Raw genomic sequence first — 17,361 nt, 5'->3', positions numbered from 1 at the left:
TCAATCCATGGTGATCTAATAGGTTTATGGTGTATTGTGTGGATTCATATTGTGGCCTGTAGGTGTAAACTGCTGAGCTCTGGGACCCATTGAACTCAATCATTATAGTCATGTTCAAACCCTAGCACCTTGGTCATTTTGGCAGTTTATGCATGGTTAAAGTTATTGGGAAAAGAGTTCCCTGTTAAAATTATTTCCACTTTTCACTATCTGTGTATGTGGAGAGTAACTTTGCAGTCCTGGGTTCTTCTAGAACATGTGCACTGTCCTATGAATTCTCCAACGACTTGAAGGCTCTGATCAGTACAATGTCTACTTTCTACTCGCGAAAACAGAAATTGCTGGTAAAGCTCAGCAGGCCTGGCAGCTTCTCAGGGTCCCCAAGCGGAAAATGAGGTTTTGTTCTTTCAGCTTGCACTGAGCTTCACTGGAACACTGCAGCAAGCCTGAGACAGAGATGTTGACCAGGAAACAGGGTGGTGTGTTGAAGTGGCAGGCACCTGAAAGCTCAGGGTCTTTATTGCGGGCAGAACATAGATGTTCTGCGGAGTGGTCACCCAGTCTACGCTTCGTTTCCCCAGTGGAGAGGAGACCACATTGTGAGCAGCGAATGCAGTAGACTAGATTGTGGGAAGCACAAGTAAAGTACTCTTTCACCTGGAAGGTATATTTGGGCCTTTGGATGCTGAGGAGGGAGGAGGTAAATGAGCGGTTGTTACACCTTCGGCAGTTGCAGGGGCAGGTGCCGGGGGGAGGGGGTGGGTTGGGGGGGGATATAGTGGGTGGGGCGGGCTGTTGGGAATGAAGGAAGAGTGGACCAGGTGTCCTGGAGGGAACGGTCCTTGTGGAAGGCGGACAAGAGAGGGGAGGGGAATATGTGGCTAGTGGTGACATCTCGCTGGAGGTGGTGGAAATGGCGGCTGATGATCTTTTGAGTGTGACTGCTCATGGGATGATAGGTAAGGACAGGGGGAACCCTATCGCTGTTTCGGGAGGGAAGAGAGGGGTTGAGGATGGAAGTACGGGAGATGGGTTGGACCCCGTTGAGGGCCCTGTCAAGAACGCTGCTGGGGAGTCCTCAGTTGAGGAAGAAGGTGGACATTTCAAAGCTCCCTTTATTTTTTATTCATTCATGGGGATAAGGGACATCGCTGGCTTGGCAGCATTTATTGCCCATCCTTAATTGCCCAGAGGGCAGTTCAGAGTCAACCACATTGCTGTGGGTCTGGAGTCACATGTAGGCTAGACCAGGTAAGGATGGCAGTTTAGTTCCCTAAAGGACATTAGCGACTCATATGGGTTTTTCCGACAATCGACAATGGATTCGCAGCCGGTGGGTTTATCCACTACAGTGGTATATCCGCTATAAATCCACCGACTCCCACAGTTATCTGGACTCTGCTTCCTATAAAGACTCCATCCTGTTCTCCCAGTTCGTCCGTCTCTGTCGCATATGTTCTAACGAGGCCAACTTTGACAAGGGAGCTTTGAAATGTGCACCTTCTTCCTCAACTGAGGATTCCCCAGAACAGTTGTCGACAATGCTGTCAACCGGGTATGACCCATCTCCCACAATTCCATCCTCACCCCCTCTCTTCCGTCCCACAACAGTAATAGGGTTCCCCTTGTGCTTACCTACCATCCCATGAGCATCCACATCCAGAAGATCATCGGCCGCCATTTCCACCACCTTAAGCGAGATGCCACCACTAGACACATATTCCCCCCCCCCCCCCATCCGTCTTCTGCAGGGATCGTTCGCATCAGGATATCCTGATCCAGTTTTCCTTTAGTCCCAACACCCCACCTCGGCACCCTCCCCTGCAAACGCTGAAGCCATAACAACTACCCGTTTACCTCCTCCATCTTCAGTATCCAAGGGCCCAGACACACCTTCCAGGTGAAGCAGCACTTTACCTGCACTTCTCACAATCTAGTCTACTGCATTCGCTGCTCACAATGTGGTCTCTTCTATACTGGGGAAACAAAGTATAGATTGGGTGACCGCTTTGCAGAACATCTACATTCTGCCCATGAAGAAGACTCTGAGCTTCCTGCGACTTTAACACACCACTCTGTTCCCTGACCAACATCTCTGTCTCAGGCATGCTGCAGTGTTCCAGTGAAGCTCAGCGCAAGCTGGAAGAACAGCACCTCATTTTCCACGTGGGGACCCTGCAGCCCTCCGGACTCAATATCGAGTTCAATAATTTTAGGGCCTGAACTCATCCATGCCTTAACCCCCAACCCTACACACTAGGCCTTGTTATCACATAGTTCGCCACACTACCTATTATTAGCTACTAACAGTCTCCATTAACAGCTATTCACTCTCCTAGCCAAATCTTTAACCACTCCTGTGTCTGTCCAACTGTCTTCTCTCTCTTTGCACTCTATCCCCACCTACCATTTACTCCTTACCCACCCCTCCTCCTCCCCCATCACCCTACCTTCTGCACATAAACTGACATTTTCCTAGCTACCATCAATTCTGAGGAAGGATCGTTAAAACGTTAACACTGACTTTTCTTCACCAGTGCTGCCATACTGCTGAGCTTTACCAGGAACTTCGTTTCTGATTTACAGCTTCTGCAATTCTTTTGGTTTTTATTCAGTCTACTTTCTGCTGTAGGTCTTACAATCAATTGGCTGGAAATGACTCACTTCAATGGCAGAGAATGTTTAAATAGAGATTAAATCTTTTCTTTGTGACAGGAATGGAAGACCTCCAGTTGTTGCCCAGGAGGGAGTGCCAGAAACTCTTTCCGTACCCGATGTGTTGGGAAGTATCCTAGCAGGACAGAATGTCTTACTGATGGACAGTTCTGATGTTGTCATCAATAGGGATGGAAGCCTAAAGCCTAAAGATGGAGGTATTATCCAAAATACAGCATTTGGTCATTTTTAGACTAATTCCTATTTATAGTGGAAGAATTCTGGTCAATGCATTTGCTTTCATGACCTTTATAGTCCATAGAAGAAGGGTCCCGACCCAAAATGTCAACTTTCCTGCTCCTCTGGTGCTGCCTGGCCTGCTGGGTTCATCCAGCTCCACACTGCGTAATCTCTGACTCCAGCATTGGCAGTCTTACTATGTCTTGATAAGTTAGAGCTTGCTTTCTCTATCAGTTTTGAGATGGATCAGAACTGTCCACATTAGCCTACATTCCCAGTCTCCTTGCTTGTTCTGTCATAACCCCTCATTATCTTGGACACCTCAGTTAAATCTCCTTTTGAGTATGCTGCTATGAGGAGAAGAACCCCAGTTTTTCCAATCTCTCCATGTAACTGAAGTTCCTTAAACCTGTTGTGTTATCCTGTTGAACTGCTATGCCCCACCCAATGTCTTGACATTTTCTTCTTAAAATGTATTGCCCAGAAGTTAGTTTATAAATGTGTGTTGTGTAAAGTATTAATTGTAAAATTTCCTTTCTGCTCTTACATTAGGGCAACCTGTAAAATCAACATCAAGTAACAACAAAACTGGTGAGGCATCGAATAGATGTTCATCAACAAGTGCTTGCATCTCAGGGATCTCTGTAAGCGCCTTGAAAGAGAATCAGGAAACTGCTGGTCTTGTAACTAATACTGCAAAACATGTCTTGGGTACGTTGCCATCTACATCTGGTTTAGCATCCAAGCCAAGGCCACAAATGGCATCCAGCAATCTAAGACCTGCCTTTTCGGGAACGTTTACTCCAATGCCTGAAATATCAGTTGGTCCTGTGCCCGGTGAATCGGTTACTTTGCTCAATACACAAAGGACAGGAGCATTTAATAAAAGTGTTGGGGACGGTCAAAAGAGTACCAGTGGCTTCACACCTTTTAAATGGTTGAATAGCGCCTCCAATTTGCTCTTCAAAAACAATATGGGCTCTCTGAACAGAGTTCCACCGAAACCACCTGTTAGGAGGCTTGATATATCAGAATTTCCTAGGATACCAAAGATCAAGAACCAAACTGGTACTTCAAGCTTTCAAACTGGTAACAAGCAAAGCAATGGAATACCTCGAGCCTGTATCAGCAGACTTGCAGGTAATGACCAGAATAGCCAGGCTACAAAGCCAATGGATTTGGGAAATAGTGAAAAGGATATTGAAAGACCTGTCCAGCAAAGGCATCAATCTTCCAGCATCACAGGTTCGACTGGCTGCTCAAGTACTTTCCAAGAAAAACACCAAGCTCAGGACTTGGTTTCCAGCTCATCTGGTCAGGGTTGTACAAAAGTGACAAGTAGTACTGGTCACTTGACTAGTCTGCCAAAGTTGGATGCCTATGACCCATTTGAACCCACAGATGATGAAGTTCAGCATTGTAGCAAAAGCGGCAAAAATACTTCACGATTGAAACGCAACATAAAAAAAGAGATAGATGAGATATATGATCCATTTGAACCCACTGGTTCTGATCCATCTTCATCAAATTCTACTCCTGATAGGTGTGAGTCAAGATCTGGAGGCAAATCCCCAGTGCCCAGCCCTGGTAATGATATTTCTGAAGGAAATGAACACACAACTAATACATTAAGCCTTTATTTTAATGTTGATACTACACAGCTATCTTGCACACAGCAAACGGAGCCTTATAAAATCAAAACTGAAGGTCTAACATCAGAGAAACCAACTGACAATCCCGATGGCTGTAAATCTTTTACTGCACCTTCTTTGACCTCTGGAGAAGAAGGTATTAGTGAATCTCAGGCTAATATTGAGGACAAAGATATAAAATTGTATGTAGAATCTGACATGAGAAAGTGGGGCAGTGAACGCACCAAACAAGCATATTGCAACTTTTCAACATCTAATGACAAACAGTCTGAACAACAGACAATAAATACAGACAGTGATGGCATTAATTCTTGTGTAGGCTCTGAAGAGGGTACTTTACAAGTTGTCACCAAAATTGTTCCCACTTGTGTGCGAACTGATGCAGATACTTCTTCAGAAAATGAGCTAAGAAAAACAGTGAATAAAAAAGCCCACTCCAAATCAAAGGCTCACTCAAGATCACGATCAAGATCGCGTTCCCACAGCCAACACAAATGTAAGAGCTCAGTCTCTGAAGAACACAAAGGCTACAGGTCAAGGTCAAGGTCAAAGGAACGGAAGAAGTTAAGGTCCCACTCAAGGGAACGACGGAGATCAAAATCTCGGTCAAGGTCTCGCTCCAGCAGCTCCGAGAAGTTTAAAAGGCAAAAGCCCAAACAAGATAGGAGCAAAGAAAAAAGAGGAAGACGTTCCAGATCAAGATCTCGAGAGAGGAGGTCAGGTAGTTCCTCCTCTGGGACATCTACAGACAGTCACAAGCGAAGAAGGAGAATACCAGGATCAAGGGATCACAAAGGCTTCTCCAGGCACTCTTGGAGCAGCAGTGAGAAAGGAAAGAGGAAGCTGTACCGACGAGAACAGTATGATAGACGAAGCAGACGGTCAACCTCTTGGTCCAGGGAGAGAAGGCGCTCAAGATCATGGTCAAGGTCCAGAGATAAGAAAAAAGCATGGCCTAGATCTAGGGAGAAGGTAAGGTCCTGGTCTAGGTCAAGTTCTAGAGAAAGGAGGTCATGGTCTAGGTCCAGCTCTCGAGACAAGAGAAGATCACGGACAAGATCAAGTTCCAGAGAGAAGAGAAAATCAGCCAGGTCTAGGGAAAAGAAAAGATCGAAGACTCGATCCAGATCTAGGGAAAGGAGAAAGCCAAGACCTCGATCAAGAACCCGTTCCAGGTCTAAAGATCAGAGTAGATCAAGATCAAGAGATAGGTGCTCGCAATCAAAATGCCAATTCCCAGAAGTAGATAGAAAACAAACTTTCTTTCAAGATAAAGTAAAATTTGGTGAGAAGGATCAAGTGCAAAAGAAAATTTCAACTTGCAGAGATAATGAGCCTTTGGAGAGGGAAGCTTCAGTAAATAAATTGCTTATTTCTTGTGAGTCTCAAAATTTTCAGGGAAGTAACTTTATACCAGCTATTCAGAGCTCATCCTGTTCAGTAGCCATTAAAGAGGAACCAGCACCATACATTGACAGTACACAGGAAGAAGAAGAACACAAAGAACTACTTGATCAAAACAAGGACTCCAGCTGTAAAAGTGAGAGCTTAGAAGAAACTATTGCTGATGTTTCCGTTGGAGTTGACCACGTTTGGGAAAGCATTAGCTCTTGCACAAGCCAGGCTGATACAGTAATGAAAAGTTCCAATATTGTACCTGAGTTTCTACAAGTTAAAAGTCCTTGTTACCAAGTGTCTGCTGTTACAGATGAGGTTTCTATTCCCTTAATATGCCTTGGCAAACAGGAGGAGATTCCACTCTTGTCAGTAAATGAAGAAACAGCCTTGAGACCTGAAGCTGAACCATCTCAAAATCATTCACCGGCTAAACCTGATACACTTCTATCTGTAACAGAGAATTCCACCACTGCAGATTCAGTGGTATCTGTAGAAAACCCAGAAGAATCAGCAGACATGAGTACAGTTGAGCAACAACAAAACTCCAGCACACTTGTTAATGAAGCAGTAACTTTGTTTAAAAACGAACACTTCGACAGTGCAACAGGTACCTGCTCCCAGAAGAATGAAGCAAATCATGAGACTATGTCGGCTAGCTCTGGTTCAAACAGTTTAACTAAGCAAGAGGAAGCACAGAGTGATGTGATTGAAAATGACTCCTTGGAGACAAAGCCAGAATCAATGAAAACAGAGAGCAATAAGGACTACAAGGAAATTCCACTGTTGGAATCAACAGAGTCTGTAAAAGCGAAGACCGCAAGTGAAACTAGTTCCCAAAGCACTGGAGTGAAAACTAAACCCCTTGTCAAGAGAGTTACTTGGAACCTGGAGACAGAGGAGAAGGATGAGGCATCCTCTGGGAGGCCTGCAAGTAAGTGTAATTATTTTTAATTGTACTATTTCCTTTGAATTCTGATTGCAGACAAATTACAGATTGTCTCCTTTTTTGACATATTTCACTGTGGGGCAAGATCTAATCAAACATTATAACGTTTATTGTTAACACAACTCTGATAACTGAAAATGCATTATTTAGAAGGATTTCAGTGTTTACTGTGAGGTATTTTTCACTAATACTGCATTAAGTTAGATAAAACGTTTTCAATGATTTTTGCCAATTTGTTGCTGAAAGTAGTTTGCCACGATGATGTTATTATCATTCAATTTAGAAACAGTGCCCCAGAATTTGAGAAAGTTTTGGAATGTCAAGTGTTCAGCATCATTACCTCTCTGAACATGGTCACATCTTTTGGATGTCTGCAATTTCCAAGTGCAGATTGTCCTGAAGTTGCAGCCTGCCGCTCACTGCACAGCCACAGGCTGTGTTGTGGATACAGATTTAAGGTATTTGTGGGATGGGAAGGGAGAGTAAATAAAACTCCAATAATCTTGAATGTGTGGCCTGAAGAAAGTTGGTTGAATACTTAAAGAAGAAATGCTTGTAGGGCTATGAGGAAACAACCTGGGATTGAAATGAATTGGATAATACTTTCAAAGAGCCAACGAGTACATGGACAAAGACTGAGGTGAGAGAGTGAATTCCCTTGACAGCAAGACAGTATTTGATTGAATGTGGCATCAAGGAGAATCATACCTAGCAAAGTGGAAGATGGTTGTTCTTGTTGGAGTTAAATCATCACAGCCCAGTGCATTTTGCAGGAGTTGCTCAGGGAAGTGCCCTAGGTCCAGTTATCTTCAGCTGCTTCGGTAGTAACTTACCCTGCATCATTACGTCAGAAGTGGAGATGATTGACTATTTATTACCATTCATGACTCCTCAGAACCTGAAGTCATATGTGCTCTCGTGCACCAAGACTTGGATAATATTCAGGCTTGGGTTGATAAGTGGCAAATGACATTTACACTATGCATCTGTCAGGCAATGAGCATCTCCTCATGACATTCAATGGCGTTGCCAATGCTGAAATCTTAACTGGACAGTCACATGAATGTTGAAGCTAGAAGCGCAGGTCAGAAGCTGGGAATTCTGCACCAAATAACTCGCCTCACTTACCCGCAGACAAAGGGCGCATGACAGTGATACTGAATAAAAGGGACTACATTTCCAAAGCACAGGCACTGCTCGCCGACGAAAACACATACCGGCCAGTACAAACTGACCCGACACCGCAACTAGGCAACAAAATCTTCTATACGCTAAAAAGACTTAGACAGGACAGATCAACAAAGCAGACTTCTTAAGAATGAAACCCGAAGGAACCAACACACCCCGATTCTACGGCCTCCCGAAAGTGCACAAGCCGGAAGTACCCCTTAGGCCCATAGTCTCCCTACCAGGCACTCCGTCACACAGATTAGCCAAGGAACTACAAAGGAGACTCAGGCACCTAGTCAACAAGTCACCCCACTCAATCCACTCAGCCCAAGAATTCCTCAACTCCATCAAAGACCTAAGGATAGACGACGAGGAAACCATGATATCGTTTGATGTCACTGCCCTATTTACATCAATAGACATACCACTAGCAAGGGAAACAATGACAGCACTACTGGAGCAAGACCCCAGTGAAACCATCTCCACAGACAGCATGCTCAAACTACTGGACCTATGCCTCACCACCCACTTCACTTTCAACGGCCAAACATACGAACAAATCAACGGGACACCCATGGGATCACCTGTCTCTGGACTCATAGTAGAGGCAGTGAAGCAAAGACTAGAAAGGACGGCCCTTCTGCTAATCCAGCCAAAACCATGGATACGCTACATGGACAACACCTTTGTCATCATTAAACAGGCCAAACTAGAGGAGACACACAAAGTTATAAACAACACTCCCACCGGAATAAAATTCACCAGAGAGGAGGAGAAGAACAAACAGCTCCCATTCCTGGATGTCATGGTAGAGCGCAAGGCAAATGGGGAACTCCAAAGGAAAGTACACCGAAAAGCCACACACACGGACCAGGTACTGAACTTCAACAGTAACCATCCCAACACACACAAACGAAGCTGCGTGCGAACACTACTTAAAAGGGCAACAACACACTGCAGCAACACAGAACTATGCCAAGAGGAAGAAGAATACCTCTTCCAGGTTTTCAAGGATAATGGATATCCAAAAAACTGGGTCAGAAGATGCCTACACGAACAACATCAGGAAGATACTACACGCCCCGACACACTCATCATCCTACCCTACATCAGGAATACATCGGAACTAACTGGCTACAAAAAGACACGACCAATACTCAGTCATCTCAATCCACATGGACAAGGAGAACCACCAATTCGTCTGGGACAAGCTGAGCAGAGACAGGCATGGGAATTCCGAGAAGCCTGGCACTCGACGAAGAAAGCCATCAATAAACACATAGAACTCAACCCATATACACTCCACTACGAAGGAAAACCGGAAGTGAGGCAATCCAGCTCAACGGACTCCAGAGTTTAAAAACCAGGCAGGAAAACACACCGACACTTCATCGGAGGCTGCACTGAGGATGTTACCCAGCAGGGTAACAAAACATCTGCGGAACAACAAACCAGCTCAGTGAGCCAACCAACCTCAACACCCATAACCCGAGCTACAAATCTACTCCAAAACCTTGGAACTCACCTCTGACTCCCTAAAACCTGTCTGTCTATAAGCCGCATTTCAGGAATATGATTAAAAACTCTCCACTTGCCTGAATGAGTGCAGCACCAGCAACACTGTGAAGAGGCTTGGCACCATCCAAGATGAAGTGGCTTACTGGATTGACACTCAATCCACCACTTTAAGTATTCAGTTCCTACACCACAATGCACAGTGACAGCGGTATGTACCATATACAAAATGCATCTTGGATTGTTGATCAGTATCTAATTAATTGGAACAAAAACAAAGTTGCTGGAAAAGTTTAGCAGGTCTGGCAGCATCTGTGAAGGAAAAAACAGAGTTAACGTTTTGGGTCTGGTGACCCTTCCTCAGAACTGAGACAGGTGAGTCTCTTCCATCTCCATTCACAAACTTGAATGGTTCACTCTTTTTTTGATCACGTGAGGTATTTTACCCTTCTTAACAATAAAGGTTCAATACCCACTATTCTGCTCAATTGAATATTTTATTCAATTCGCTCTTGCTTTCTGATCTACACCATCTGGTTCCTCTGCCTGTCCTAGGCTAGTGCCAGCTGGATATTCAATAGTTTTGTTTTGAGTTACTGATTTCAGGTTATTGCTGTATGTCTTGGCTGTTGATGGATGTCCCCTAGTTTATTGATTTCCACTACCTTCATATCTCATCTACAGCCATCTTTGTAATGGAGGCATGGATCCAGTGGCCAATTCACCATATAAAGTGTGTTTGGGTATATGGGCATCATCCATCAATTTTGATGAAAAGTCACAAACCCCTTCTCTCATCACAGATGCTGCCAGGCCTGCTTTGGGAACGTGTTTCATTTGCGGTCTTCTCTTTCACAGACACTGTTGATTCTAACAGTGGAATTTCCTTGTATTTAGAATTTGTGAATGGAGATGGAAGAGACTCACCTGTCTCAGTAAACATATGCAACTAGTTCGTAACTCCAATTAATTAGATACTGATCAACAATCCATAGTGCATTTAGTATATGGTATATACTGCTGTCTGTGTATATTGCAGTCTGGTTTCATCGATTCTGGCTTCCTCTCCAAGGAGTCATTTCAGTCACATCACTCTGCTTCCTCTTGCTCATTTAAACTGTTTGAACCAGAGCTAGCCGACATAGTCTCATGATTTGCTTCATTCTTCTGGGAGCAGGTACCTGTTGCACTGTCGAAGTGTTTGTTTTTAAACAAAGTTACTGCTTCATTAACAAGCGTGCTGGAGTTTTGTTGTTCCTCAACTGTACTCATGTCTGCTGATTCTTCTGGGTTTTCTACAGATACCACTGAATCTTCAGTGGTGGAACTGTCTCTTACAGATAGAAGTGTATCAGGTTTAGATGGTGCTTCCACAATTCCAAAGTTCTAGAAATTAGACACTAATTTTACGGAAGCTTGTAGGATGTTAAGAGGAGCAGATGGATTCGATAGAGATAACAAGGTGTAGAGCTGGATGAACACAGCAGGCCAAGCAACATCAGAGGAGCAGGAAAGCTGACATTTCGGGCCTAAACCCTTCCTCAGAAGTCACTTGTGTTAGTTGGTGAGATTAAGAGAAGGACCGTACTTTTGGAAGCACTAAATGGTTTGAAAGCATCTGCCACATCTCCTGGACAGTTGTTGAATTTTATTTTTCTGTGTATCCAGCCATTGTCGACATTGGAAACATTCAGGGCCTGAACGTGTTAAGAGGTTATTACTCAGCATGAACACGTGCTGAAGATGTTAAAATATGCTAGCTTCAGAATTCTTGGGCAATTGTAAAAGGTTAAGATTGCACTGTGGCTATTTGAACCTGTATTACATTAATACATTAAGCATTGTGAAGATGATATTCATTTGAGATGTAGCAAGATTAAAAGCTTTGATTTAAAATGTCTTCTGTGTTTGTATACAGGGACACCGTTCTCCTACAGGGTGCACAGATTTAATAAAGAAAGCATGTGGAAAGCTCCAGAAACAAGTCAACCACCAAATCAGGTGCCGATGTTCCAGCCTCCAGCAGCAAATTTTATGATCCCTCCACCAATTTTCCCTGGTCTGTTTCCGCCTCAGGTTGGTGCTAGCCCTCAGTTTTGCGTGTAGGATCCTGGCATATTTCCGCTTCTGCAGTGATTATGGTTATGGGTTCATGTAAAAACAGACTTTCAAACTCCTGTCTGGACAAATTGCCCCAGTCTGTGAGAAATTCCTTCTGTAAGGTTGAGAAAATGTATGTAAGAGTCAGTGAAGCCATTCAGCCCTTCAAACTTATTTTGCCAGTCAGTGAGATCTTAGCTGATCTGTGCCATAACTCCATCCAAGCTTCTTGGTTCCAAACAATGGCTTGAAAAGAATTATTGATTCTGTAACATTTACAATGAAGGAGTGTTGTTTTGAGATTTTATTGTCAGTCTGCTTTAAAATATACCAATGAGATGATTTTTCGAATCTGTTCTAATGAGTAATTTGGTTATTTCTGAGGATTGTCACCGAAAGTCTATACGTGGAAGATATGCATGAGTTCCCCTTGGATAAATGGCAGCAACCAAAGGACTCCAATTTAAGATAATTGGCAAACAACCCAAAGGCCAATGAAATTTTTTTTACACAGTTAGTTGTTCTGGTCTGGAATGTACTGCCTGAAATGACAGTAAACTTTCATACCAAATAGGAGCAGAAGAAGGCCATTCAACCCCACAAATGTAATCTGCCATTCAGTAAGATCATGGCTGATTTGTTGGTATTTCGAAAACCAAAATAACATTTGATTCCATCATCTAACAAAAACCTATCTTCCTGTGCTGAAAAATATTCAGTTACCCCACTTCCATCGCCTTCAAAGATGAGGTGTTCCAAAATCTCTCAACCCTCTGAGAGAAAAAAAAAATCTTCTCATCTCTGCCCTTAAAGGATAACTGCTAATTTTAAAACAGTGTTTCTAGTTCTTGGTTTATCCACAAGAGGAAATCTCCTTTCCACGTCCATCTTGTCAGATCATTCAGGATCTTGTGCACTTTAATCAAGTCACTCCTTAAATCCCAGTGGGAACAAGCCCTGCCTTTTAATCTTTCCTCATAAGACTTCCCACTCATTCCAGGTATCAGTCCAGTAAACCTTTTAACCGCTACAATGCGTGTATTTTTTACTTCAAATAAGGAGACTAAAACTGCACACAGTATTCAATATTATGGTCTCACCAATGTCCTGCATAAATGTAGTTATATTCAGTTCCTCTTGTAATAAAGAATAGCATCCCCATTAGCCTTGATTATTTGCACATTAATCTCTTGTGAACTCATGCACTAGAACATGTAGATTCCCACTCCACTTCAGAATTCTCCATTCAAGTAATACTCTGCTTATCTTTCCTGCCAAAATAAAGAACTTCACGTTTTCCCACCATATACTCAAAATCTGCCTGACAACATTGCATTTGTTTTCCTAACTGCCAACTGAACCTGCATGTTAACCTTAGATTCTGAAGTAAGACTCCTAAGTCCCTTTGTGCTGCAGAATTCCAAAACCTTCCCCTAAATAGAAAATAGCCTAGGCCTCTATTCTTACCAAATCGTATAACCTCTCACTTTCTCACACTGTATTCAGTCTGTCACTTCTTTGCCCACTCTTCTAGCCTATTCGAGTCCTTCTGCAGCCTCCCAGCCTCCTCAACACTCTGTGTCCCTCAGCTATCTTTTGTGTCATCTGCCAGCTTAGCAACATTGCCCTGAATTCCTTCCTATAACATGAATAGTTGTGGTCCCAATGCTGAATTCTGAAAACTTTACTAGTCACTTGCTGCCAGCCTGAAAAAAACCCCTTTATCCTCACTTTCTGCCTTCTGCCAGTTAGCCAATCCTATATCCATACCACTGCCTTGCCCTTAACATCATGAACTCTTATTTTATTTAGCAGCCTCCAATGTGGCATCTTGTCAAAGGCTTTCTGGAAATCCAAATAGATACATCAACTGGCTCTCCTTTGTCTAACTTGTTTGTTACTTCTTTAAAGAATTCTAACAGATTTGTCAGGTATGACCTACCCTTGACGAAGCTGTGCTGACTGAACCCTATTTTGCCATGCACTTCCAAGTACTCCACAGTCTCATCCTTAATAATGGACTTTAAACTCTTACCAACAACCAAGGTCAGGCTAACAGGCCTCACGTTTCTTGTCTTCTGCCTCCTTCCCTTCTTAAACAGGGGTGTTACATTAGCTTTTCCAATCCGTATGACCCTCCCTGACTCCTGTAATCACCAATTCCTTCACAATTTGCTCAGCTATTTCCTTCAGAACCCTGGGGTTCAGTCCAGTCCAGTCCAGTCCAGTCAAGGTGATTTATTCACCTTTAGCTTTTCAGCTTCCCCAGCATCTTCTCCATTGTGATGGCCACTGCATTCACCTTTATCCTCTGACTCTGTTGAAGTTCTGGCAAAAGTCTAATGCAAAACACCTAGTCAGTTTCTCTGCCATTTCTTTGTTCCCCATTACTACTACTCCAGCTCAATTTCCAATTATCCAGTGTCCACTCTTATCTCTGTCTTACTTTTTAAAATATCTTAAAAAAAAAACAATTGCACTTTTCTTTTATATTGTTAGCTAGCTCACCCTCCCATTTCATCTTCTGTTTCCACCTCCGCCCCCCTTCCCCCCCCCCCCCCCCCCCCCCCCCCCCCCCCCACCTCCTTATTGCTTTGGTAGTTGGCTTCTGCTCTTCCTCTGACTTCCTGATTAGCATAAGTTTCTGAAAATGCCCAGCCTTAACCTCTTTATTAAATGGTTCTAAGATGCTTTCCACAACAGACTTCAAGCTAACTAGCCTATAGTTTCTTACTTTCTACCTCCCACCCCCACCCACCTTCTTGAATGCAGGAGTTATATTTGCTACTTTCCAGTCCAATGGATCTTTTCAAAATCTAGGCAATTTTGGAAAGTTAACACCTATCGACTACGTCATTAGCTACCTCTTTTAATATCTAAGGATGGACTCCATCTGAATCTGGACACTTGTAAGCCTATAACTCTGTCAGTTTGCTTAATACTGTTTTCCAAATGAATGTAATTTCACTAAATTCCTCTCTCTACCTCCTGACTTAACAACTGTTATCAGAATCTATTTTTGTATCCTGTAATGTGAAGACAAGCATTTTTCCTAAATTCTGTCTGCCATTTCTTTTATTACTTGCTATTAACTCCCTATTCTCACTATAAGGTAACACTGACTTGACTTGGTCATTTCCTTTTTAAATGCCTGTTGAAAATCTTGTTGTCCATTTTCACATTTCTAGCTAGCTTCTCATACTCTCATTTCTTATGAGTAATGATTAAGTCATTCTCTGCTGTTCTTCATATAGAGTCATACAGTACATGAGAGACCCTTTGGCCTATCGAATCTGCCGCAACAAAACAAAACTGAGTAACCACCTGATCTGCCACTCGGTATTTGCTTTTTCCTTAGGTTTAAAGATTTCCATACCTACTTTAGTGGAGCACAGATGCAGGTCCTGCCCGTAAAGTTTTCCTTTAATACTTTTCCTCAAATCCACTCTAAACCTTCTGCCCTGCATCTTAAAATTATACCCCCTCAATTATAGACCCTTCAACTAAGTGGAATAGCTGTTTCCTATCCACCCTGTCCATGCCCCTCATAATCTTATACATCTCATAAGGTGGTGTGCTGATCAAAACTGCATACAGTGCATTCATACAGTTATGTCCTAACCAGCATATTATACAATTCAAATATATTCTCCCTGCTGTTGTATTCTGTACCTTGACCAATAAAGGTAAGTATCTTATATGCCTTCTTTAACCACCTTATCTGCCTGCCCTGCTACCTTCAAGTATCTGTGGATATACACATCAAGGTCTGTCTGGTTTTCAATACATCCAAGATCCTACTATTCATAATATCACCCCTTTCCTTTTTAGCCCTCCCCATTCATTATCTCACTTTTTTCCAGACTAAATTTCATTTGCCAAAGCTTTGCCTGACCAGCATGGTGATCTCCTCCTTCAGTTTCCAGCTGTCGTCCATGCGACCAATTCTTGTATCATTCACAAACAATTATGATTTGACAATTAATGCTAGCTTTGCCAATGATGCTCACATCTCATTAACAGTGATGTTCACAGCATGCATTGGATTCTATCCACCAACGTTGCATTGTGTTGATTTTAGGTTTGACACATTTAGAAAGTGGTTGGATAATCATCAGTGGTTGGTGTGTGTTTGATTCTGATACTTAGATGCTCAAATTGAATAATAGTCTCTTGCACCACAGCCACCAGTCTTAGCATTCTTCACTACCAAATACCCAAAATTCACTGCATAATGGAATTTATTTACTTTTTAATCTCAGATGACTAATAAAACACAAAAATTTGCATGGAACTTCAACCTACTAAAACTAGTTAAAGCTGGTGCAAAAAGTACACCATCTAAGTGGCTTAGAATTACTATTCCAGGGCTTAAAAATGAGAGGTCTCCCATTTAACTCCAAGGTGAGGATTTTTTTCTATCAGAGCATTGTTACGCTTTAGAATTCTCTTCTGCATTGAGCTGGAGGCTGGGTCATTGAATATATTCAAGGCTAAGTTAGCCAGATTTTTGATTGATGTGCAAGTTGAGGGTTTTAGGGGCAGGTATGACAGTGGAATTAAGGCTGCAATCAGGTATCAGGTCAGCTATGATTTTATTGAATGCTGGAGCAGACTTAAGAGTTCAAATCAATTTATGATTTTATTGCTTTACTTGTTGTAATACACCAGAGTAAAATATCTAGCATTAGTTTGCTTTATTTAATAGTACTCTTGCCTGAGTCAGAACATTAAAGGCTCAAACCCCACTTCAGGACTTTAGCAGCTAATTTGAACTGACACTTAAGTGCAGCACTGAAGAGTACTCCTTCAGTATTTTCCCTCTGGAGCCATAGCACTCCCTCAAACTTTCTCTTTGAGCATGTGGCACCATCTCTCAGATGGCAAAGTGCTCTCTCCACTACTTCTCTGTCAGTGTGGTACTCCCTAAGTATTCACCTTCTGATAGTGTTGTGCAACTTCAGCGTAGCCCCTCTGACGGTGCAGACACTGCTCAGTTCTCTGGGAGTTACAGCCTTGATTGTGTTTAAATATCTAGTTTTGGAGTTAATTGCAAAACCTTATGTCTGACAAATGTGTATATTGATTCATGGCTCACAGTTCTTGGGCATTAATTGCTTTATGGCATGTGTGTTTGAATTAAACACTGATTGGTACAAATGTTTTACTGTTGTGAATTTCTAAGTCTTTTTCTTTTACCCTTGCAGGCATTTAACCAAGTCAACATGCCACCACCTTTCATGCCACCTTTCCCACCGTTGCATCCACCTCCCTATGCGCCAGTCAGCCAGCCTACAGTTCCATATATTGTGCCAGGGAATATCCCGCTGATTGGCTCCACTGCTGTGCCTCCATTACTCCCACAGCCCACTTACCAAACTGCTGCACCTATCCCTGCTCCTATTCCTCCTCCTGCTGCTGCTCCAGTTCCTACTCCTGTTATTTCGAATTTGGCTGCTGAAACACAAGTGGTGCAAACCGAAGGAAACTTGGACACCGATAACAAATCTTCCGAAGACAAAGCTCAAAATGAGATTGTAAGAGAATGTTAAAAGTAATTGTGTATACATCCATCTGAATCTCCTAGATGGAGCCTGAAACCTCTTGCTCATTTGTAATTTGTAGAACATTGTGGTATGACAGCCTTATCTTGGAAGTGGTCCTTTTTTTATGCTGATGATATCT

The 17,361-nt window shown here is 42.8% G+C and overlaps 1 protein-coding gene across 1 annotated transcript in view; it reads left to right on the top strand.

Moving 5' to 3' along the window:
- Positions 1-1,541: 1,541 nt before the first annotated feature.
- LOC109935039 (PHD and RING finger domain-containing protein 1-like) overlaps positions 1,542-17,361 on the top strand; it is a 29,606-nt gene continuing 13,786 nt past the window's right edge. The window contains exons 1-5 of the mRNA XM_048607341.1: positions 1,542-1,555; positions 2,716-2,873; positions 3,448-6,876; positions 11,495-11,652; positions 16,884-17,213. Of these exons, the coding sequence (XP_048463298.1) occupies positions 1,542-1,555; positions 2,716-2,873; positions 3,448-6,876; positions 11,495-11,652; positions 16,884-17,213 (4,089 nt within the window). The remainder of the gene's footprint in view (positions 1,556-2,715; positions 2,874-3,447; positions 6,877-11,494; positions 11,653-16,883; positions 17,214-17,361) is intronic.

This window comes from Rhincodon typus, chromosome 17, assembly GCF_021869965.1.
Source record: "Rhincodon typus isolate 14 chromosome 17, sRhiTyp1.1, whole genome shotgun sequence".
In the NCBI taxonomy this organism is placed as follows: domain Eukaryota; kingdom Metazoa; phylum Chordata; class Chondrichthyes; order Orectolobiformes; family Rhincodontidae; genus Rhincodon; species Rhincodon typus.
Note: the sequence above shows the minus strand (reverse complement) of the source record. Positions and strands in the feature narration are given on the sequence as shown.